Source organism: Typopeltis vanoorti, chromosome 18, assembly GCF_054136105.1.
Source record: "Typopeltis vanoorti isolate ZY-2024b chromosome 18, IOZ_Tvanoo_1.0, whole genome shotgun sequence".
NCBI classification, from domain to species: Eukaryota; Metazoa; Arthropoda; class Arachnida; order Uropygi; family Thelyphonidae; genus Typopeltis; species Typopeltis vanoorti.
In genome coordinates this window covers 21,156,540-21,181,007 of record NC_143566.1, presented here as the reverse complement: position 1 = coordinate 21,181,007, position 24,468 = coordinate 21,156,540, and the positions used below count along the sequence as shown (strand labels likewise).

General features: G+C 37.4%; 1 protein-coding gene across 1 annotated transcript in view; it reads left to right on the top strand.

Annotated features, from left to right (window-relative positions):
* The window catches only part of LOC150096529 (acyloxyacyl hydrolase-like), a 236,400-nt gene that overhangs the window by 102,971 nt on the left and 108,961 nt on the right, over positions 1-24,468 (top strand). The window contains exons 8-9 of the mRNA XM_090408466.1: positions 4,977-5,025; positions 22,514-22,657. Coding sequence (XP_090264592.1) covers positions 4,977-5,025; positions 22,514-22,657 — 193 coding nt within the window. The remainder of the gene's footprint in view (positions 1-4,976; positions 5,026-22,513; positions 22,658-24,468) is intronic.

Here is a 24,468-nt window from a genome sequence, read left to right as displayed (position 1 = left end):
CAGCAGAATATTTTGTGCCTGTCAGCATGGGTTTCTTAAAAGGAGATCCTCTTTTACTAACTTATGTACTATAAAAATGTAATGAATATATTGGACAAGGGAGATGCATAATACACTTAGGTATATTAATGCCAGCCTGGCTGGCCAAGTGGTTAGCGTATCTGCTCTCCAGCCAAAAGGCTGTGGGTTCAAATCCCACCATGGACATGCATGTTTGTGATTGTCTGTGGAAATACTGGTGGTGTTGGTGTAGTTGCAGTCAGTTGGTTGATTGAGTGGTAGAGACAGAGTAGGTGCTCTCCCTTGATGAGTCTTTGGACTCCCTGGAGGTGTCTAATAATAAAAATAATATTTTGCAAAGGTTTTTGAATTGCCACACCACAAGCTGGTAACTAAACTGGATCAGATGGGATTAGATGATAGATTAGTGAGTTAGATAAGGCAACTGGGTTTCAGATAGGTATCAGCAAGTTGTGTATTGAGAGTGCAGTATTCCAGAAGAGGAAAGTTACTAGTTGTGTCCCTCAGATGTCTGTTTGGGGACTATTATTATTTGTATATTAATGATATTAGGTTGGGTTTAACTGGTGACAACTGTTTGCAGTTGAAAAACTGGAGAGAGTGATGAGGAATTAAGCAGATGTTGTAACCTTAGAGGAGGACTTAAATTGTATGAATGAGCAACAGTATGAAACTCTCAGTTCAGAGTTGCAAAGTGTAAGGTTCTAAAATTTGGTAGGCAACAATGGGATGCAAAGTATGCACTTAGTAGGAAATGTTTGGAGGAAGCTAATGAGACAAAGGACCTTGGAGTGGTGAACAAGTATCTGAAGTTCAGAGGTTACAATGTACAAGATGCAAAGTCATCATATTTGATTATGGCAATGATGCAGAAGACCATAATGTACAGAAATGAAGAGGTTCTTTCTATGTATAAGGCATTGATCAGGTGTTGCATGGATTATTATGCACAGATTTGGTCCCCTAGTTTTCATAATGATGAGGATATATTGGCAAGGTTCCAGAGAAGACTGATTAAGGTGATAACTGTTCTCTGAGGTGTGGGATATGAAGACAGATTGAGGAATAAAGTTTGCAAAGACTTGTGATTGCAGGAAGAGAAGGGATAGGATTGTGATGTTTAAGTTGATAAACAATGGGTTAATATGGAAAAAATTTTTCATAGAATGAGAGAAGGGGATATCCCTAGAAGTTGTATAAGAAGGGTGTGAGCAGATGCATAAGGAGCAGGTTCTTTGCATAGAGCAGTTGAGTGGAATGCATTGCCTGACATTGTGGTGAATATGGCTGCATTGAATGAGTTTCAAGTACAGTTTGATGGACTTTGTGTGTACTACCGTCTACCTCTCATGATTAGTCTTCGACTCCATGGAGATCTGGTTTTAGTAATATTATTAAAATAGTAATAATTATAATAAAAAAGCCTTGTTGGAATAATGCCAGTTGCCACATTCTGTGATATAACATATGTCATATCCCACACGGTTGTTAGATTTTTGATGAATGTGAACCAGATTTGGTGTAGGTTGAAACCTTGGTTTTTTTGTTACATTGTGTGTGTGGAGGGGGGAGGTAACACAATGGTTTCTGAGTTTTCTTTAAATTTTCTTATAAAACAGTCATGATCAATATATATATATATATATATATATATATATATATATATATATATATATATATATATATATATATATATATATATATATATATATATATATATATATATATATATATGAGGGTGGTCTGAAAAGTTCTCGGCCTCGACCACAGATGGCAACACTATCAGTAAGTTTTTTTTTTTTCTAAGTTGGTACATCTGTCATACACATCCATGCGAAATTGCAAGTCATAAGCAAAAGTGTTGTCTGTATCCCTTGAAATGGATAAAATTGAGTATCATGCAGTTATAAAATTCTTTGTTAAATTTTATGTAAAAGATTTAACAAATCTTTTACATAAAAGATTTTTTAAATCTTTTATGTAAAAGAAGGTTTAATCCCAAAAGAAATTCATTCGAAGTTCATAAAAGTTTCTGAGCACTCTTCTCCTTCAATTTCAACAATTAAGAAATGGGCTGCCTAGTTTAAACATGGCCATACCAGCCTTGAAGATGATCCATGTGAAGGATGTCCAAAAAGCGTAACAACACGAGTAATCATTGATCAAGTGCACGGTATGGTATTGGATGACCAGCGAGTCAAAGTGCATGAAATTGTTGAGACTATAGGCATTTCAAAAGAACGTGTAGGATATATTTTGCATGAAGAATTGCAAATGAAAAAGCTTTGCGCAAGAATGGGTGCCGCGCTTGCTCACAGCAGATCAAAAACGCACTCACATGAAAATCTCTGAACAATGCTTGGAGTATTTTAACAAGAATAAAACTGATTTTGTGCATCGATTTATTACTATGGATGAGACTTGGATTCTCCATTACACACCAGAATCCAAACAGCAGTCAAATCAGTGGACAGAAGCCAGAGCCGGTTGTTCAGCGCCAAAAAAAACAAAGCCAGTTCCATCAGCAGGAAAAGTCATGGCATCTGTGTTTTGGGATGCTAAAGGCATTTTGTTTATTAATTATCTTGAAAAGGGTAAAACAATAACCAGGGAATATTATTCCGATCTTTCAACCAGACTTGACAAAAAAATGAGTGAGAAAAGATCTGGTTTGCAGAAAAAAATCATCTTTCATCAGGACAATGCACCTGCCCACAATGGTGTTTTGGCAAAGGAAAAATTAAGGGATCTGCACTATGAATTGTTGGAACATCCACCCTATTCCTCAGATTTGGCTCCATCTGACTTCTATCGCTTCCCAAAACTAAAACTCTCCCTCGCTGGTCAGCATTTTTCTTCGAATCAAGAGGTGATTGCAGCTGTAGAGGGGTATTTTGCAGATCTTACTGAGAACCACTACAGGGATGGGATAATGGTGCATGCTGGAGCATTGCTAAAATAAATGTATTAGTTTTAATGGAGATTATGCTGAAAAATAAAAATAATTTTGAAATTATGAATTCATTTTTTCATTGTTAGGCTGAGAAATTTTCAGACCACCCTTGTACACTTGTTGGGGAAACTTTAAAAGAGGGAGAGGAAAAGAGAGATCTGGGAGTGGTGGTGGACAAGGACCTGAAATTCAAGGGCCACAAGTTGTGATGAAGACATCACATCAGATGACAATGATGCGGAGGAGTGTGACATGAAGAAATAGATTGGTTATGCCATTGTATAAGGCCTAGATCAGGCCTCATATGGATTACTGTGCACAGAATTGGTTGCTGGGTTTTCATGGTGAAAAGGATATGTTGGAAAGGTTCCAGAAGATTTACAAAGGTGGTCCTTGGAATGTGGTCTTTGAAATGTGGAGTACGAGTACAGATTGAGAGATTGTAAATTGCAAAGCCTCGTGAATAAAAGGAAGGAGGTGAACTGTATAAAGAGGATGTGAGCAGAGGAATGAGGAAAGTTCTTTGCATGGAGAGTGGTTGGGGTGGAATGCAATGCCTGAATGTGTTGTGAATGTAGATACATTGAATCATTTTAAGGCATGGTTGGATGAGCATTTTGTGCAATAGCGTGTACCTCCCATGATGAGTATCTGATTCCATTGAGGTCAAATGTTAATAGTAATATCCACTCAACTGCATTTCATCTACTTAATTTTGTCTCTGTTCTCACATCTGTCATTACTACATACACATCAACACTCAGGGAAGTAAGGGAAGGAAAAAGCTGTGGAGAGGGTGCAAAGAAGTGTTACAAAGATGATAATGGAATTAGGGAATGTAGAATGAGGACAGATTTGGGGTGTGTGGACTGCTGATGCTGATAAACAGGAGAAAATTCTGCACAAAAACAAAGAACTAGTTGCTTCTTCAGGTTGGAAAAGTGAACAAGGATTTCAAATTAAAGTATATCTCATATAAACTGTTAGAATTTTAACAGTCAGAAAGCATAAATAACTGCAATCTTATAAGATTTGTTAAATATATCTTGTGAGATACCTTAACTTGATTTAAACTTTTCCAACATTTACCTCAAAACAATTCAAGTAGAATGAAACAAATGGCACATGCCATACATTATTCATGTCTTGTTCTGACTGTTACTATTTTAATGGTTTATTTGAAATGCTTATTTGTAATCATTGTTCACATTTCCCTAATGTTAGATCTGTTCTACTCTATGGAGCAGAAATTTGGAAAATAAGTAAAATGCAAGAACAAAAGTTAAACAGTTTCCAAACCAAATGTCTTAGAAAAATTCTAAAAATTTATTGCCCAAACCAAATATCAAATAAATAACTATATAAAATAACTAACACAAAAAGTATTCAAGAGGAAATCAAACTGTGTGGATGGAGATGGACGGGACATACTCAGGATGAACCATGATGACATGGTTCATCCTGAGTCAGAGCCACCCAAGGGTGGCTCTGACTTGGATCCCTGAAGGAAGGTGTAAGATAGGAAGAGTAAAGCTCACATGGTGAAGGATGATGGAGAAGGAGAGAAATTAAGCTGGATGGGGAAGCTGGTTAGAAGTAAGAACACTGGCTCTGCACAGAAAGTTGTGGAAAGAAAGGATCTTAGCCTTATGTGCCCTGTGGCATGAAGAGATTAAGCAAGTCAGTCAGTTCACTTTTCCTGCCAAGATAAAGCAACTAGTCCTTTGTTTGTAAAATAAGCCTGGTGTCTGTTCCTCTTAGGTAAATATTCATGGCTATTAAAACTGAAATGCAGTTTTTTTCTCATTAATCCTGTAGTCCTAAAAACATTAACAAAAATAATGATGTTAATCTCATATTAATAAATTTGTTATTGCTCAACTTTGAATTTTTAATGAGTAATAATATTTATTATATAAGATCATGTTTTAAATCTCATAAAATTTTATTACCCAACAACTGTTAATAATAATACTGTTATCACTTTTTTTTTCCCCTACAGGCCTATTGATGGTGATATGCTGTTTGATTCCAACTGCAATGGCATTTATGTAAGTTTATATTATTCTGTATGTTCTGTTTCCGTACTGTCTAAAACAGTAGGAAAACGGAAAATTATTATTTGGCACTTAAATGAAGTATATCCCCATTGCTAATCTACCTCTTATGGTTACTCTATACCAGACTGCCTTGCACTGTATTTTGTTTGTTAATCGCACGTTCTCTGATTTACAAGGAGAAACCAGAGTTTCTGAGAGAAAAGCCCTGTTACCTTTGTATAAGATTAGCTGACTCACTTTCAGTTGAAAATCACTTAGAAGAGCATTCATATCTTACATGGAATTAAAACAGATCTTTCCACCCAAAAGACATTAAGCTATGGAAGCTATAGGGAGTACACTAATCCAACATAGGAGTATATCCTTATTCATTGCATCTTAATATTCTTATGAAGATATGTTAGAAGTATTTAGCTCTTGAGTTTCTTGTATTGTATTTTAACTTCTTTCAAAAATCAGAAAAACTACTTTTGTGCCCTATTTCATTATAGCCACAACTTTATTTGACAGTATAACAGGACACTGTTTTATAAATGTCAGTGTTCCTTCCTGTCTCCCATAACTGTAGATGTCTCAATCCATTTACCTCGCTTCCCGTCTGTTCCTCCTTACCCCCATTACTCTAGATGAATCAATCTGCTTAGTTTGTTCTTCTGAGTTTTTAGTTTTGCTCAAAAAAAAATTATATAAAAATTATTATTTTATTATTTAAGCATCTCCTTGGAGTTTTAACTCTATTAGCAGAGTGAAGGCCTTGGGCTAATCTTTGCTCTCTTGTTCTGTTTGAATTACAAATTGAGTGACATATCTATGGCTGATGTTTTTGTGAATGGATCACTTGTGAGGAAATGAAAACAGCGAGGTTCACCCCCCCCCTCCCCATCAGGGGATTGAATGCTGCTCTCATTCAGATAGAGATAAGTTAACTAACATTGGTTAGGATATTGAATTCCACATTCATTCGGGTAGGGATCTAACCAATGTTAGGATTGTTGAATGCTACTCTTTCAGGTGGGAATAAGTTAAATAATGTTAGTTAGGATGGCAATATCCTCACTGCTTGGTGAGAGTATTCATGAGGTATTGCTTTGGAAGGCAGTCAAACAGAAAAAAGGTGTTACCAAGAAGCTCTATGTGGAACTATAAGATGGAGGATCATGAGAAGCTTTGTAGTCAACTAGCATCAGTATACTGGGTTGATGAGTTGTGCAGAAAAGATGTTGACAGTACATAAGAAATGATAAGGCAGTATCTGAGACAAACAATGCATAACAAAAGTTAAGTGAATACATAGAATAGGTGTGAGATGGATGAACAATGAAATAAAGCAAGCAAGCAGTGGGGCAAAAGTTGTTATGGAGGAGGTACAAGACAGTTTATAGTGAACAGATACACAAAGAATGTAAACTGCAGGCCAGAAAAATGGCCATCATTAAAAAAGAAAAAGTAGAATATGAGAGAAGATTGGCTAGTCAGATCAAAGATAATCCAAGGGAATTTTTCTGCTATGTGACAATAGTTATGGCAGGTTGAAACTGGTGGATAATTATAGTAGCAGAGTGACCATAGCCTAGCAAATGATATAGTCAAATTATTTAATGGATACTTTATCAGTGTATATCATACTGGTGTGAATGATGATGTGCGTGTAGAAGAGAGGCAAGTATTAGGTGAATTAAAGGTGAGAGAATCAGAGGTGTATGAAGTTGCTTAGGTTAGATATTAATAAGGCTGTGGGAATGGATGACATATCACCACATATTTTTGAAGAATGGGCTAACTCTTTTGCACATTCTTTGAATTCTGTTTTCATTTTATTTGAATGATGATATTGTGACCTGGTTATTTAATGAAAGTTTTGCGGTGGGAAAGGTTCCTAAGGAGTGGAAAGAAAGCAAATTGTACCTCTCCACAAACTTGGTTCTAAGAGAGAAGTTTCATTTATAGACTGGCCTGTATATATGTAGTTATGGTTAAAGTGTTGGAGAAACTGGTTAGAAATAGATTACAGGATTGGATTGATGGACATAAGATTCTCTATGATGGTCAGCAATAGCTTGTGAAGGGCAGGTCTTGTTTTAAAATCTGCTTACATTTTATGATAATATGACAAATGTGTTTGATAAGGGAGATGATTTGATTTTTTTTTTTTATGGTGCAAAGACATCAAGGGTCATACTACACCAGGAAACAGGTCACAGCAGTACATATGGTAATTGGTTAGTAGGACAATCACAAGCATTCATGCCCTTGGCAAGATTTGAACCCGCAGCCTCTTGGCCAAATAGCCAAACAGCCAGCGTTTGATAAGAGAGATTTATCTACAGTGATTTTTCTGAACTTTGTAAAGGCATTTGATAGATTGCCACGTGACAAATTATAAGCTGAAGATGGGGAATGGATAATGGATTGAAGATTGGGTTTCTGAAAGATACCAAGTTATGTATGTTGGAGCAGTGTCTTAGAAAAGGAAAGTGACCAGTGATGTGCCTGAAGACTATGTTCTTGGGTCCCTGCTGTTTTAACTTATTAGTTAACATTTCATGTGAATTGACTGGCGATCTTCAAATATTTACTGGTGATGCAAAGTTAGGTAGAATTACCAGTATTGCTGATGTTAATTCTCTACAGGGAGATTGGAATAGACTTTTAGCTTGGATAGATGAGTGGGTAATATTTTTAACATTAATAAATGCAAGGTGTTACACTTTAGGATGCAGAGATATAAGGCTACATACTGTATTGGTGGAGCTGTACTTCAGGAAGTAGAAGAGATTCAGGATCATAGGGTGATGATAGACAGTGTACTAGAGTTCTGAGGGCACATTGCAAGTATTGCAAAGACTGCACGTTGTATTGCTGCTGCAATTTAAAAAAAAAAAAAAGTATATTAACATGTAGGAATAAGGAAGTGGTGCCTCTGTGTAAGGCATTGGTACGACACATAGATTATTGTGCTCAGTTTTGGTCGCTTAGTTTTCATTGTGATGTGGAAACATTAGAGGATCCAAAGACTAATAACCAAAGTGATATTGGGATTCTGGGGTGTTGGTTATGTAGAGTGGTTGAGGGAATGTGGATTATAGTTTGGTGGAGAGGAGGAAAAGAGGAGATATGATAGAGAGCATCAGGTTGGTTAAGGGACTCTACCAAATTAATACAGAAGGAATTTTAAAAAGATTGGATGTTAAGATGGGAAGAATGAGAGACCAACCCTGGAAGTTGAATAAAGATGTGGTGAAGAAGCGTATGAGGAGTAGATTTTTTATGTGGAGAGTTGTTGGTGAATGGAATGCGTTCTTGGAGTGCATTGTGAATGCAGGTCATGTAAATCATTTTGAAGTTCCTTATGATAAACATGTTGTTGGTTGAGTAGGCCTCCCTGATGAATCAGTTGACTTCATGGAGGTTACTGTAGTAGTAATAATAATAATAGCAGCAGTTTCTCTCACTTCATGACTGAAGTAGAATTAGAAGCATAATATATTAGATTAATATATTTTTCTAATATATACGTAGGCTGTTCAATAAGTAATAAGACTATATTTATACAGAAAACAGATTACCTTTAATCGTCATCATTTACATGGTCTTTTTCGAAGTAACTACCGTGAGATGCAATGCATTTGTCCCAACGTTGCGTCCACTTCTTAAACGCATGTGAAAGCCCATTTTTTGAGAGTTCTTTCAAAACCGCCTCCGCAGCTTTTACACATGCTTTATTGCTTTCTAAATGATGCTTTCTTGAGCTGAGGAAACAGCCAGAAATCGCACAGTGCGAGATCAGAACTGTATGGAGGGTGTGGTAGGATACCTATGTTGTTCTTATGCAAAATGTCCACTACACAACCAGCAATATGTGGCCTTGCATTATCGTGGTGCAATAAGAAGCCATTCTTCAGCAATGGACACTTCCTTTTGATGTGCTGTATCATTGTCCGTAAAACATCCGCATAGTATGAGCCGTTTACAGTATTCCCGGGTTCTACAGCATGTTGGTAAACAATGCCTTCGTAGTCAAAAAAACATTATGGTCATAACTTTACCAGCAGATTTTACAGTTTTTGCTTTCTTGGGGGTGGGTGTGAACCCACCCCCAAGAAAGCAAAAACTGTAAAACTGTAAACTCGAAGATGGATGCTTCCATTCACTGCTTTGTTGTTTCATTGTAGGGTCATAGTGATACAACCAAGCTTCGTCTGCTGTAATGATGCGTTTTAAGAAGTTGTCGCCTTCTTGTTCCAGTCTTTCTTTCCATTCCGTGCACACATCCACTCGATGCTGCATTTGCTCCGGTGTCAAGAGTTTGGGAATCCATCAGCAGCAAACACATTTCAGTCTCAAATGTTCAGCCATGATTGAGTGAACACTTCCCACAGAAATATTCAGGACAACATGCAGCTGGCATACTGTAATTCTGCGATCCTCCTTGATGATAATCACTCTGTGTTGATCATTGTCTCTATGATGGACGTTGAAGGTCTTCCCTCACGTTCAAGATCTTCCACATTTTGCCTTCCTTAAAAGATTTATGCCAGCGAAAAACACTTGCCCTCGACATTGATTCATTGTGGAAAGCTTCGCGTATCATGTTAAAAGTGTCTGATGCCGATTTTTTGCAAACGCACACAAAATTTAATCACATAACGCTGTTCCAAGGATGCTTCCATTTCGACGACTGGTCGTGGCTCGTAGGTGCACCGAAACAAGCTTGCGTTTAGTCACGTGACACTCTGGCACATCAGCCCATATACGCTATCAACCTCTTTTGTTAATACAGACAGCGACATTTCTTTATTCCACAGAAATGAATATTGTGATGAGTGGTTTCGTGACAGTAAAATTAGTCTTATTGAATAGCCCTTGTATATTGGATTTATTATTAATATATTATAATAATTAGAAGCTGGCCTGATTGGCCAGGTGGTTAGCGTATCCAGTCTCCAGCCAAAAGGCTGTGGGCTCAAATCCCACCTGGGCATGGATGTTTGTGATTGTCTGTGAAAATATTCGTGTTGGTGGTCAGCAGTAGATGGCATTGGTGCAGGCGATGAGTTGTAGAGTTGCCCTCTGTCGATGAGTCTTTGGACTCCCTGGAGGTGTTATGTAATAATATGCTAGAGCATGCATGAATGAAAAGTACATTGTAACCATCAAACAGTTGGATAACTGTTGAGTTAGAGATACAGATTATGAGAGACGTGGAAGAATTTTTGGAACAACTTAAAGGAAAGTTCCACTGGTATTAATCTTTCATAATGAAAGAACTTTAAAAGTTATTTAGCTGTTATGTTACAAAGGTAACAGAATAACAGTTTTGCAAGGAAATTTTGAAACTTGATAAATGAAGTTTCTCATACAGATGGAGATATGTTTATCAGGTATTAAAGGAGAAATGTTTATCAGATATTAGAAGTTCCATTTTAACAGTGATTTAACTGCTGTTTTTAGAAGAATAGATACAGCAAGTTGATTTTTAAGTGTTGGATCATCTTTCCTTGGAAACCCCTTGTATGGGAAGACAAGAATGGTTTGGAATCTGGATGATGAAAGTAGAAAGAAGAAACGTTTTTGTGCGATTTTATTTTATTTTTTTTTCTTCTAGAAGGCATTATGCTAGGCGGTGTTTGAAATTGAAGAATTTATTGTTCAGTCTGAACTTCTTGTATCTCTTACTATGAATAAGAAATCAGTTATTTTCAAGATTTTTGTAATAGAAAAGTGGTTTTCAAGACAAGTAACTGTTTCTGCAGAAGAGACAAACTTTTTCATTCAACTTTTATTTGAAGTGCAGCTGAGTTTGAGAGAAAGTGAAGAAGAGTATAAGGCTTCTTTATAGCTGGCATATTTTAGGCACAGATAAGTTGTGGTTTATTTATATTTTAGATTTTATTATTATTATTCCTGATACCTCCAAGGAGTCCGAAGACTCATCGCGGGAGGACATCTTCAACTATCTCTACACCTTACCTCTACTACGAATCAACGCCATCTACCGCCCACCTCCAACACCACCACAACTAGTAATTTTTGTCTGTAAATTGCGTGTGTTCTGAAGGGCCGATTTGTATGTATGCGGGATGAAAAACCCGAGTTTCCGGGAGAAAAAACCCTGCTACCTCCGTATGAGATCGGCTAACTCACCATCGATTGAAATCGACCAGATAAAGATTCCTCCCGTCGCGACGAGAATCGAACTTAGGCCTATTCCAATCGAAGGGCGCAATGTACCGTCGTTCTTCCAATTGCGCTACGGAGGAAGATGAGTTACTGTGGTTAAAGTTCAGAATATTGTGTATTTTTAGTAGCATAGTATTAATAAACTGTTTTCCATTTTTGTATATAAAAGTGTGTAAATTTAATTTACCTAATTCTTGAGAAAGTTGAGATTGATTTTAAGAATATGAGAGAATTATCATAGCAAAATACACACACACACACACACACACACACACACACACACACACACACACACACACACACACACACACACACACACACACACACACACACACACACAATCTTATAAGTAATACTTAACTATATATACATACAAACTTGTATAATATATATACAGGAGCGTAGTCTGAAAAGTCCTCAACCTGACAATGAAAATTTATAATTTATAATTTCAAAATTATTTTTAGTTTTCAACATAATCTACCTTACGACTAATACGTTTATTCCAGCACCATTATCCCATCCCTCATTAAGTAAGATCTGCAAAATACTCCTCTACAGCTGCAATCACCTCCTGATTCGAAGAAAAACGCTGCCCAGTGAGGAAGAGTTTGTTTTGGGAAGAGATAGAAGTCAGAGGGAGCCAAATCTGGGGAACAGGGTGGATGTTCCAACAATTCATAGTGCAGATCCCTTAATTTTCCCTTTGCCAAAACACCTTTGTGGGTAGATGCATTGTCCTGATGAAAGATGATTTTTTACTTCTGCAAACCGGGTCTTTTCTCACTAATTTTTTCATCTAGTCTGGTTAAAAGATCAGAATAATATTCCCTGGTTATTGTTTTACCCTTTTCAAGATAATTAATAAACAAACTTTAGCATCCCAAAATACCAATGCCATGCCCTTTCCTGCTGATGGAACCGACTTTGTCTTCTTTGGTGCCGAATAACCAACTTCTGTCCACTGTTTTGACTGCTGTTTGGCATCTGGTGTGTAATGGTGAACCAAGTCGTATCCATAGTAATAAATTGATGCACAAAATCAATTTTGTGCATCAATTGATTGCACAAAACTTTATTCTTGTTAAAATGCTCCAAGTACTGTATAGAGATTTTCATGCAAGTGTGTTTTTGATCTGCTGTGAGCAAGCACGGTACCCATCTTGCACAAAGCTTTTTCATTTGCAATTCTTCATGCAAAATATATCCTACACATTCTTTTGAAATGCCCATAGTCTCAGCAACTTCACACACTTTGACTCGCTGGTCATCCAATACCATATCATGCACTTGATCAATTCATTCATTTCGTGTGGCGATTCATTGGCTGTGAGTCCCTCTTACGGGGAGGTATGGCACCACCTCAATCCCCCCCCCCCCCATTTTTAACCAGGCTCGGCATAGCTGACAATTCAGATCTATGGCTGGAGGGATCGTCCTGGGGGGGGGAAACTCTGATGTCCACGCCCAAGCCATAACTTGGCTATGACTGAGGAAGATACTTAAGCTCCTGACATCGTTGATGGAAATCGAACCTAGGACACTCCTTCCCCAGGCATATCGTTGCGAAGCACTTAGCCACTAGGCTAACCGCGTGGACACTTGATCAATGATTTCTGGTGTTGTTACACATTTTGGATGTCCTTCATGTGGATCATCTTCAAGGCTTGTATGGCCACGTTTAAACTTGGCAGCCCATTTCGTAATTGTCAAAAATGAAGGAGAAGAGTGCCCATAAACTCTTATGAACTTCGAATGAATTTCTTTTGGCATTAAACCTTCTTTTACAAAGAATTTTATGACCACACGATACTCAATTTTATCATCAACCAGAATCAGTCCACAACGTAGACTGTTTTAATGTTTCAGATGAAAACTCACACAAGTTGCTATATTTATTCAGAGTTGCGATGGCACAATTTCTTAATAGTCCAAAAATTGGGATTGTTAAGACTTTAATACATCATGCCATGTTTTTTAAGGGATACAGACAACACTTTTGCTTCAGACAGCTGTATAAAACAAACTACTTGATAGAATGAATGATTGCAATTTTACATGGATGCTTATGACAGATGTACCAACTTAGAAAAAAAAAATCTTGAGGATAGTGTTACCATCTATGGTCTAGGCCATGAACTTTTCAGACTGCCCTTGTTAGAAATCTGACACCACTGGCAGCCTGTCTTCACCATTGGTACAAACAATGACAAAAATTTAATAAATAAATATAAACTAAACTTTTTACAAACGAGTGTAGTAAAAATTTCTACAATTCCTTTGTCAGATACTATCAAATTACTCAAGCAAGATTATCCTTTAATAATGTTAAGCTTTTTGATTTTGTTATTTACTTGGGATATTTTACCATTCAAAATAAATTGTACCAACAAACTAAAAGTATACAATTTAACATCCTCCCACACTTGTTAACTACATTATGGGACACGTTGAATGATATCTCCTCAATGATATTTCTCCCAGACCGACACTTTTTAGAAGTGTGTTGATAGCACTGTTGCAGTGTGGAATGGTTCTTCTGATTTAGAAAATTTCATACCCAAAATACAGTTCACTTTATAAAAAGAAGGAAACAACCAGTCAGCCTTTTTGGATATGCTAATTCTTCATCAACCAGAATCAGTCCACAATGTAGACTGTTTTAATGTTTCAGATGAAAACTCACACAAGTTGCTATATTTATTCAGAGTTGTGATGGCACAATTTCTTAATAGTCCAAAAATTGGGATTGTTAAGACTTTAATACATCATGCCATGTTTTTTTATGTTCTGCAGATGACCTACTGTATAAAGAATTGCATTACATCAAATCGATCTTCTTGAGAAATGGTTTCATTGAAGCCTTTATTAACAAAGCTTTCAAGTGCTATAGAATTTCTGCCTCTTCTGCCCAAGAAGAAATTTAGTAGAAGAAATTAAAGCCTCTCAGCATCTCTGACATTCTATTAGAAAAATATTCTAGAAAAAATGTTACTTCATTGTCCAAACATAAGTACAATGAATCTGATGGTTGACATTTATTCCACTTATGGGAGATAGTACTTTTTCATTCTACAGTCTTTAATAATTCATTTAATTATATGTATATACACAATTTATATACACAGTAATTTACCATTTATCTGACCTTCAATTAACAGACCCTGTCAATCAATTTCTCTTTAGACCACTAATAGACATTTAATACTACTGCAATTATCCGAACCTTCCATTATCCAAAGTCGTCATTCTGATAATTGACAGTGTTTGATAAACACATTTATCAAACACTTGGCCGTCTTGAATAATAAGAATAATAATATTATTCAAGACCTCCATTGAGTCACAGGATTCATCGTAGGTCCACCCTAGACAACAGTCTATCATACCATTCCTTGAACTCATTCACTGTCCTCACTTCTTCACCCTATTCCACCAAACAAAAGAACTCCCCAGTGTCAACCCTGTAACTATCTCTCAATAGTTTAAATGTCTTAATCATGTCACCTCTCCTTCTGCCTACCAAACTTTGCGGTCTACATTTTCTCAGTCTATCCTCATAACTAATACTGTATGGTCTTGATATCAGCTTGGTTATCTGCCTCTGCACTCTTTCCAAGGTTAATTTATCCAGTTCAAATCCTAGGGACAAAATTTGAGCACAACAGTCCAGGTATGGTCTGATCAGAGCTTTATACAATACAATGACAACTTTTATTCTCTGCTGGTCAGCATCCTTCTTGGTATTGCAACAAACCTCTGGGTTACCTTCATCACCTTTGCAGTATGTTCCCTGAATTTCAGATTTCTATCAGTTATCATCTGAAGATCTGTTCCCTCCCCCACTTCCTTCAATACAGTTCCTTCAACATTTACATTTAGCGAATTAAACTGAGACCCCTTCCCCCATTCAATTGCCCATCTGTCAAGTTTTTTCAAATCATCTTGAAGGGCTACCACATTTGCACTATCACTAATAACCCTTCCCAGCTTCACATAATCTGCAAATAACTAAATATATTCCCTCTTGCAATCCATTGACAATGTCATTCATAGAAAGTTAAACAATGCAGATCCCATTACTGAGCCTTGTGGGACTCCACTTGTAACCTTCTGCTTCCTTGATACTACTCCCAATATGCAACTCTCTATCTATCAGACAGCCGATCCTAAATCCAATTCACTAACCTGACATCCAAACCCATGTGCTGCAACTTAAATATCAGCTTATCATGTGGCACCCTCTGAAATCCTTTGTAAAAATCAGATTGCTAAAACAAGAGTGCGCATTAACATATTCATGCCGACTCTCACAGATAATATTAATCTCATGTGTCCAATGCTGTAAATGATCCCTCACTAATTTCTCCAAAATCTTAACAACTACTGATGAAATGCAAACTGGGCTATAATTCAACATTTCAATTCTACTACAATCCTTATGCAATGGCTTTATCTTATCCTACCTTCCACTCCCTGGGCATGTTTCCATGGCTGACTCTCATTGAAAGTCCAGGTCAATGGAGCTAGCAGTTCTTTAGCTAGTGCATTTTCTCAAAACCCACGGCAAAATGGCATTGCCACCCTGGTTAGTGTATCTCCTCTCCAGCCAAAAGGCTGTGGGTTTGAATCCTGCCGTGGGCATGGATGTTTGCGATTGTCTGAGAAAATACTGGTGGTGGTGGTGGGCAGTAGATGGCATTGGTGTAGATGATGTGGTTTACTGTAGTTGATGGATAGTTGTAGAGTAGGTGCCCTCCCTCGATGAGTCTTTGGACTCCTTGGAGGTGTCACATAATAATAATAGTCCTATCCTATTCTCTCAACCATAGGTAATAAGATAGGACTATTAGTTGTATATTTTGCCAATCTTATATTGCTTTTCTCATTGCTTTCCTTGCCGTAGTGGGACCAATTTGCTTGTTTTGAGGTTTGAAAAATCTTCCACCTCCATATGAGACTAGTAAACCCACCTTTGGTCGAAAGAAACCAGAGAAAGGTTTTTCATGTCACTGACGGGAATTGAACCCAGGTCTTTCTGACCAAAGGGCTTTGTCTATACTGACTGAGCTATGGAGGCTCGAATAATAATAATAATAATAATACCACCACCCAGTCCAATTGCTTTATTCAGATAAACGTGCCCTTTGCCTGTAGTATTAAAACCTACTTCTCCAGGATGAAATATCCCATTAAAAGTGTTCATTGAACAACTCCACTATGGCCTTTGCATCAGTTGCCCTACTCCCATTTTTATCAAACAATGTAATTCTTCCACAGTCAGTTCTCATCCTATTAGCTATGTAATAAAAGAATTCCTTAAGATTTTTTTTTTGATCTCAGGGCCAATCTCTTCTTATATTGCAGTTTTGCATTCCTTGCAATACTAATCACTCTGCTGGCCTGAGTCATATTCTTCATGCATCTGCTCTTGCACCCCTCTCCTTATATCCTTTCCATACTTTTTTTTTTAACCTGCAGTTCCTATTCGATATTGTTTGTCACTTTTACACCAAATTGTGTCTCTATTTCACTCAAGGTATACAACTTGACATTCTGTTAATAATTATTCCTTCACCAGTTCTTAAGTAGTGATGATATTTTGCCCTTCCAGTTCCTCCATCAATGTAACAGCTCCAAGCCGATATCTAAGCTTATTAAAATCACCTGCTTTGTAATTACACATATATTCCTTTCCCTTTGATACTCCTGCATGTCTGTTCATCTTCCAAGTCAAAACTACATGGTCACTCTCACTACCCATGGGCAGAGAAGTCATCTTAGTTACAATCAGCTCTTCTGATGCTATGACCAAATCCAAAACTCTTGAACCTTGTGTTTCTTCTACTACATGTTGTGTAAGATATTTGTCCCTCAAGAATTCCAGAAATTGCCTTCTGTTACTACTACATGCCATTTCTTATATCTAATTTATAGTGCTGTGGTTAAAATCTACCATAATGATCCTTCATTTTGCACTTGCCAAGTTCAACTACCTAAACAGCTCTTGCTCTTCACACTCTATGCTCCTTAACTGCGATATACAAGGTATTCCTGTAATATACAAATCAAACAACAATGGCCTTAGTACAGAGCCATGAAGTACTCTACTTCTTCTTCAGCTTGTCCCACTTAAGTGGGGTTGCTGTTTTTGGTGAATCTCCTCCACATTCTCCTGTCGTGGGCTGTAACCACATCCAAGTTCTTCATCCTCAAGTCCTCCTCCACGAGCTCCCTCCATCTCTTCTTTGGCTGCCCGTGCTTCCTCCTCCCCTGCGCATTCATCTGCATGGCCTTTCTTCCCACATATTCATCACATGACCAAACCATCTCAATCTTGCCTCCTGTATCTTTGCTCCTAAGTTCGTAACTTTCACCGTTTCCCCTCACATAGTCATTTCTCAGACGATCTTTTCTGGTCACACCGCACATTTACCTAAGCATTCTCGTCTCCACTACCTCCATCCTGCTGATGTTATTTTTCCTCTGGGCCAATCCCTCCATCTCTTCTTTGGCTGCCCGTGCTTCCTCCTCCCCTGCGCATTCATCTGCATGGCCTTTCTTCCCACATATTCATCCTCCCTACTCATCACATGACCAAACCATCTCAATCTTGCCTCCTGTATCTTCGCTCCTAAGTTCGTAACTTTCACCGTTTCCCCTCACATAGTCATTTCTCAGACGATCTTTTCTGGTCACACTGCACATTTACCTAAACATTCTCATCTCCACTACCTCCATCCTGCTGATGTTATTTTTCCTCTGGGTCACAGTTTCCATAGCATACATCATAACTGGTCTCACTACTGTCCTATAGATTTTGCCTTTTAGATTGATCAGCACCCTCTTATCGCATAGCACTCCAGCCATCTCTCCAGTTCCTCCATCCTGCTTGTATCCTGCATCATATTTCCTTCTCAGCCTCTCCATCCTCTTCCACTGTTGAACCTAAGTATCTAAAGTCCCTAACACCTTCCTGATGACATTTCCTTCCAGCTCCAGATCTGTCTCCTGGCTGCCATTCACTTTGCAACACATACTCTGTCTTACTTCTGCTCAGTCTCATACCCTTCTCTTCCAGTACTTTCCTCCATCTTTCCAGTTTAGCTGCCACCTCTTCTCTTGATTCTGAACACAGCAAGATGTCATCTGCATACAACATTGTCCAAGGCAAGTCTTCTCTCACTTCCACCATCACCACCTCCATCACATTATTAAACATGCTGACCCTTGAAGCAAGCCAACTGCCACTTGAAAACTTTCTGTCTATCCTAGGCAAGTCCAAACTCTTGTCTTCACATTTTTGTACATCTCCTGTGCCAACCTGACATATTTCTCTGGTACCTTCTTCTCCCTCAGATGCCTCCAGGCTTCTTGCCTTGGCACTCTATCATACACTTTCTCCAGATCAATAAACACCAGATGTAGCTCCCATAGTTTCTCTTGAAACTTTTCCATTAACTGACGTAACCCAAGATAGAATCTGTCATTGATTGACCAGGCATGAAGCCAAATTGCTCCTTTGCAATCTCCACCTCCTTTCTCAATCTTCCATCAAGCACCCTTTCTAGAATTTTTATTGTATGGGACATAAACTTTATTCCTCTGTAATTCTTGGTCTTGTGCATTCCCTTTATCCTTGTAGATGGGGGGCAAGAGTACTTTCCCTCCACTCATCGGGTATATTTTCCTGTCAGCAAACTTTTATGAACTGGTCTCACAACAGGTCAATGCCCACTTTCTCCCAGTGCCTTCCATGCCTACACCGGGATCTTGTCAGGGCCCACTGATTTTCCATTCTTCATGGCCTCCTTCACTTCCACTCTACTGATGTTCTTCACCATCCCCTCATAAGGCTGCCCATCTTCTCTGTGAGTCCTCACATTTTCCTCATTCAAAAGTCCTTCAAAGTATATTCTCCATTTGTTTCTTATATCCACATCCCTCCTTAATACTCTTCCTCCAGAGTCTTTGATGCCTTATTTCTACATTTTGCTAATCGATAAATTTTTCTCTGTTCTTCCTTTGTTTCTAATTGATCAAGTTCTCGATATGCCATGGCCTTCACCTGTGCAACAACTCTCTTGGCTTCTTACTTTCTCTCTCTCTCTGTACTCCTCTCTGTCCTCTTCCACTCTTGACTTGTCCCACTTCTGCTTTGCCTTCCTCTTAGCCGTCACTGCTTTTTGTACATTATTATTCCACCACCAACCCTCCTTCTGCTCTCTAATCTTTTCAGATGTGCTCTACAAGTCATCCTTATTCTCCTGGACTTTATTCCACCATATACTACACCCTGCTGTCTAGTATCCATCCTCCTTCTATATAAGCCCCCAGTTATATATATCCATTTCCATTTGCTCAAACTTATGTAATAATTTTCCACATGGTATTCTGTCAAATGCCTCTGCAAAGTCCGGTAGTATTGTGGTGCAGCATTTCCTTTATCCAACTCAGCTCTCATTCTATCATAAAATGTGGATGAATTACTAAGGTAGGGCCTACCTTTCACAAAGTCATGCTGTCCATCATAGAGTAGAGTGAATATTCCTATTCATCCATTCCTGAATTCTATCTTTTACCAACTTTTTCAGTACATTAACCACTACTATTTAGATATTAATCTGCGATTTCCTATTTTCTGTATTATAGCTTTCTTTATGCAATGGAATTTTCTCTTTTCACTTCCTCTGGCTGTTCCAAGAGCTGAACCTTAAGCTTGGTAAGCAGCACTGCCAGTTCTCTTGCATATTCTTTTCATGTATATTGGTTTTTGTCAATATCCTTGAACACCTCCAGTTTGCCTAACCCATTTCTTATGGCAGTCTGTCATCAGCAAATGCAGTTTATTCACCTTGATGATACACCTTTTCAAAGTGGTTGCTTAGCAACTTAGTTGTTTATTCTGCTTCTGTGAGTTTCTTATCATGGCACTGATTAAAATTATAATTTTACTTAGTAATCATACTTAGCAACTATATCCATGTATAACCAAATTTTATATCCATTATGTATAGATATATATAATCATGCAGATTATGTCTTGGTTATCACAGAAGATGTATTCATAACTTGGTATGAATACTCAAATTCAGGGTCCCCTCCATTGCATGCCATTTCTGATAATTATCTCTTAATAACCATTCTTTGTGCTAATTTGGTGATTCATGAAATCCACATCATTCTGTGCACTTCTTCCTCCATCTATAAGCAGCAACCCACAATATATTTAGGGCTGTTGGCCTCTATCTTATGCTGAATAGCCTCAAATTAACTATTTCCTTCAGTCCTGAAAATTTGTAACTTCTTTTGCTGGTTTCAGTTCTTTGCTTATCACTAATACCCCCCCCCCCATATCCTGTTTTTCCCTGTTCTCTCTGAAAATACATTACCACTCTTACATTCAGTCTCTATATCATCTTCTTTCAGCCATATCTTGCTGATGCCAATAACTTTTGGACAAGCCTGGCTGACCAGTGCCCAAACCCCTCCTCCCTTTTATTGCTGATGCTTCTGGCATTTATATACATGAATTTCAGCATCCCTTGGACCTATAATTAGCTTGATGTAATTACCAACCCATCTGGATTTCAAATGTAGGAAACTGTATTCAGCTGCATTGCTGAGTGCAGCAAATGAGTGTGAGTACAGAAATGATTGTGCAGTGCATGATCATATCTGTACTCACAATCATTTGTTCAGTGAGAGGTTGTTCATTTCCAACCTCTCACTGAACAACACTTTCTCCAAACATCTAACCCCAAACTATTCAAATGCAATCCATTGGGCATGTATAAGTCCTTTCCTCCATCAAATTCATTCTGGATATCTAAACTGCACACCATTCCACCTGTACAATCTTTTCATTGACTCATCGACAATCATGGCCTTTTAATAATATAATAAATTTAGTTTAATCCTTTATCCCAGTGAGAGCAAACAAAGTTTGCACCTGAAAATATCTTCAGGACTGAATATAGTGTTGTACTATCTTACCTGGGTAAGTAGTGCAACTCGTAGCAAAGGTGGAGCAAGCTACCAACACTCCAAATCCAGTATCTCCCAAAATGCAAAACACATCTCCTTGCAGATATGTATACTGTTATGCATTAAGGGATTGGCCACTACCCAGACTATTTTCCACCTTTATTGAGGTCTCTTCAGTGGGAGCCAGGCCCAGAGTTGGAGATACCAGACAGAAGCAGTAGCAAGGTCATCTTTACCGATAGGAGTTGCCAAAAGATTTGCCACCTTTTTTTTCAATATCATGGCCTTCTTCTCAATTCATTCCTTTTAATACCCTGACAGGAGACTCATTCTTTACTCTCATTCTTCTTTCATTTTTTCCAGCAACTTTCATATTGTATCTCATTGCACATTTTTGCTTTTCAAATCATTCATTCCTGCCAAAACAATCATCTCTTACCTACCCTCTGCATAATAACAGCTTCACTAACATACTTGAATAACATATTAAGGTTGCTGGCAAACACTTTCAGAGCCTTCTGAGACCTCATAATAATAAATATGTATTCAAAAAAGCTAGCTGTTTACAAAATACACTGTTCATGGAGCAAATTCTGCACATCTGGCAGAAATTATGAAATCTGGAAGAAAAATGAAAAAAGAAAGGGGGAAAAAAAAAAAAAGAGGAATATCATATTAATGACATAATACAAGATCAGAAAAATCAGTTTTAACTACATATCACATTGTCAACCATTCTTTGAACTGATTTACAGTTACAATACCTTACTTAGGTGAGATTTTTTACCTGGCATTTTAAAGAATCCGGTGATGGTTTTGGTCACAGATTCGAGGTCTAATTTTGCATGACATATGGAAATCACTAGATCTTGTTTCAAACTATTTTAATGATCAGACCAAGAAATGTTAGCTGATAGCTTATATATATTCACATAGCCTATGAACAGGACTCATTCTTCATTCACTTATTAATGGGTTATGTACTACATGTCTATATTAATCTTTTTATTATTTAATTTTTTTTTTTCTACTGGTCTCGATATTTGTAAGCAGAAGCTACAAGCTTGTGTTTTTGATAAGTAATGACAACAAATCAGATCATTAACTGAAATTGGAATAGTTCTAAAGTGAGTTAGTAGAACAGCATAAAAAGGAATTTAATATTAAGTGCATAACTGTTTTTCTGTTATGGTTGCTAATATATTGAAGAATTTTCTGATATAATGACTTTACTTTATGGTTGATTTCTTTATGTAGTAGCACTATAAAATACTTTAAAAATTAATCATTCAATATGTGTTTGTGACCTCAGGGGTTTAATCTGGAAAGATTCATGCCTTATGAATATGAATTGTGTAATGGTACTGATATGAGAGGACTGATCTATATTGGCGATTCCATTGGTGCTCATTTTCATGTTCCATATCAGTGGCTAGATGTCGAGGAAATGACTGCTGTAAGTAACTGATTTTATTTGTATCTTTAAAAAAAAAAAGCAATTCTTATTCATAATAAGTTCACTAAGATAATGTACATTTACTGTTGAATCCCGATGATGACTATTTGTGTCTATAACACAGAAACTTTTATCAGATTTTTCAGCTCTTTCTCTCTCTCTCTCTAAACTAAGGTTCTTCATAATATACTGGCATCATAGCTTCAGTTCCTTTTGGCTGTAATTCCAACCACACAATGCATAAGCCCAAAATGTACAAAGTACTTCTTTTCGTTAGGGAGAAATATATTTCAAAGTCAAGTGTATTTGTAGTTTGCAATTAGATACAATTTTAATTAAATGAAGAGTATCATCTACCTGAAGATTTTCACAAACATCCATGCCATACTGAGATTTGCAACCAATAAGTCATGCCACAATGGTTTACTGGTTGCAAAGTGGTAATATCCACCTATCTAAACTAGTCAGTAATAATTAGAGTAGTAATAAGAATAGTTATTTATGACATAGGTGATATACTTTTCATTGTACACAAAGTAGTTGTCAAATGTGTTTTCAGCTTTGAAACTGAATATCTGAAACAATGACATAGTTCATTTATGATTTATTATTATTATGTGGTATCTCCATGGAGTCCAGAGACTCATCATGGAAGAACAAAACTAAATATTTTACACATAAAACCTATTTTATATAAAAACTCATTCACTGTCAGGGAACTCATGGCTAATTCTGCCAATCCATTCCCCCCCCCCATTTTCCACTCTCCACATAAAAAAAAATCTAGTCTGACACTTCTAACCATACTCTTACAGCTCTCATGGGTGATTCCTACTTCTCTGACTATTTGTCATATATTGAAAAATTTCCCTTGCGTCAGTTTTATAAAACCTCTTTAAATATCGTAAACGTTTATACGCTGTCCCCTTTTTCCACCTATTAACTAAACTTTGTAACCACACACCTTCAACCTATCAGCATAGGAAGCATTCCACAGACCTCTCACCAGCTTAAGCCACTAATTTCATATGGATTATTATGCACAGATTTGGTCACTGGGTTTTCATGGTGATAAGGATATGTTAGAAAGGATCCAGAGAAGATTTACAAAGGTGTCAGTGGTCTTTGGAATGTGGCGTATGAGGACAGATTGAGAGAATGTAAATTGCAAAGCCCTTGTGAATAAGAAGTGGCAGGGGGGAGTGGGGGGTGGATATGATTGAGATATAAACTAGTCAGGCAAATCATAGTCTTATAAAGAGGAATAATACCCTCTTTATTTTTACTTGTTAGCATGTTTTTTCAACATCCAACTTTGGTTGACATGGAACATATTTTTCATAGAATAGGAGAGGGTAGAACAAGGCTATTGCTGGAAACTGTATAAGGAGGGTGTGAGTAGAGGAGTGAGAAGGTTCTTTGCATGGAGAATGGCTGGTGAGTGTAATGCATTACCCGAGTGTTTTGTGAATGTGTACACATTGAATCAGTTTAAAAAGCATGGTTATCTGACCTCCATGGAGGCAGAAACTCATCATGTGTACCTCCCATTAATCACTTCTCTCTGAATTTTTGCTACCACCTGCTTATCCCAACGAAACCCAAGTGACCAAATCCGTGCACAGTAGTTAAGAGTGGGCAAACCATAGTCTTATAAAGAGGAATAATAACCTCTCTATCCATACTTTTTAGCATGTTTTTCAACATCCAACTTTTGCAATATGCCCTCTGAATTTCAACTCTCTATCCACCATTATCCTCAAGTTACTAGTCTTGATATTTCCTGAAATCCAGTACAATCAATATTATTA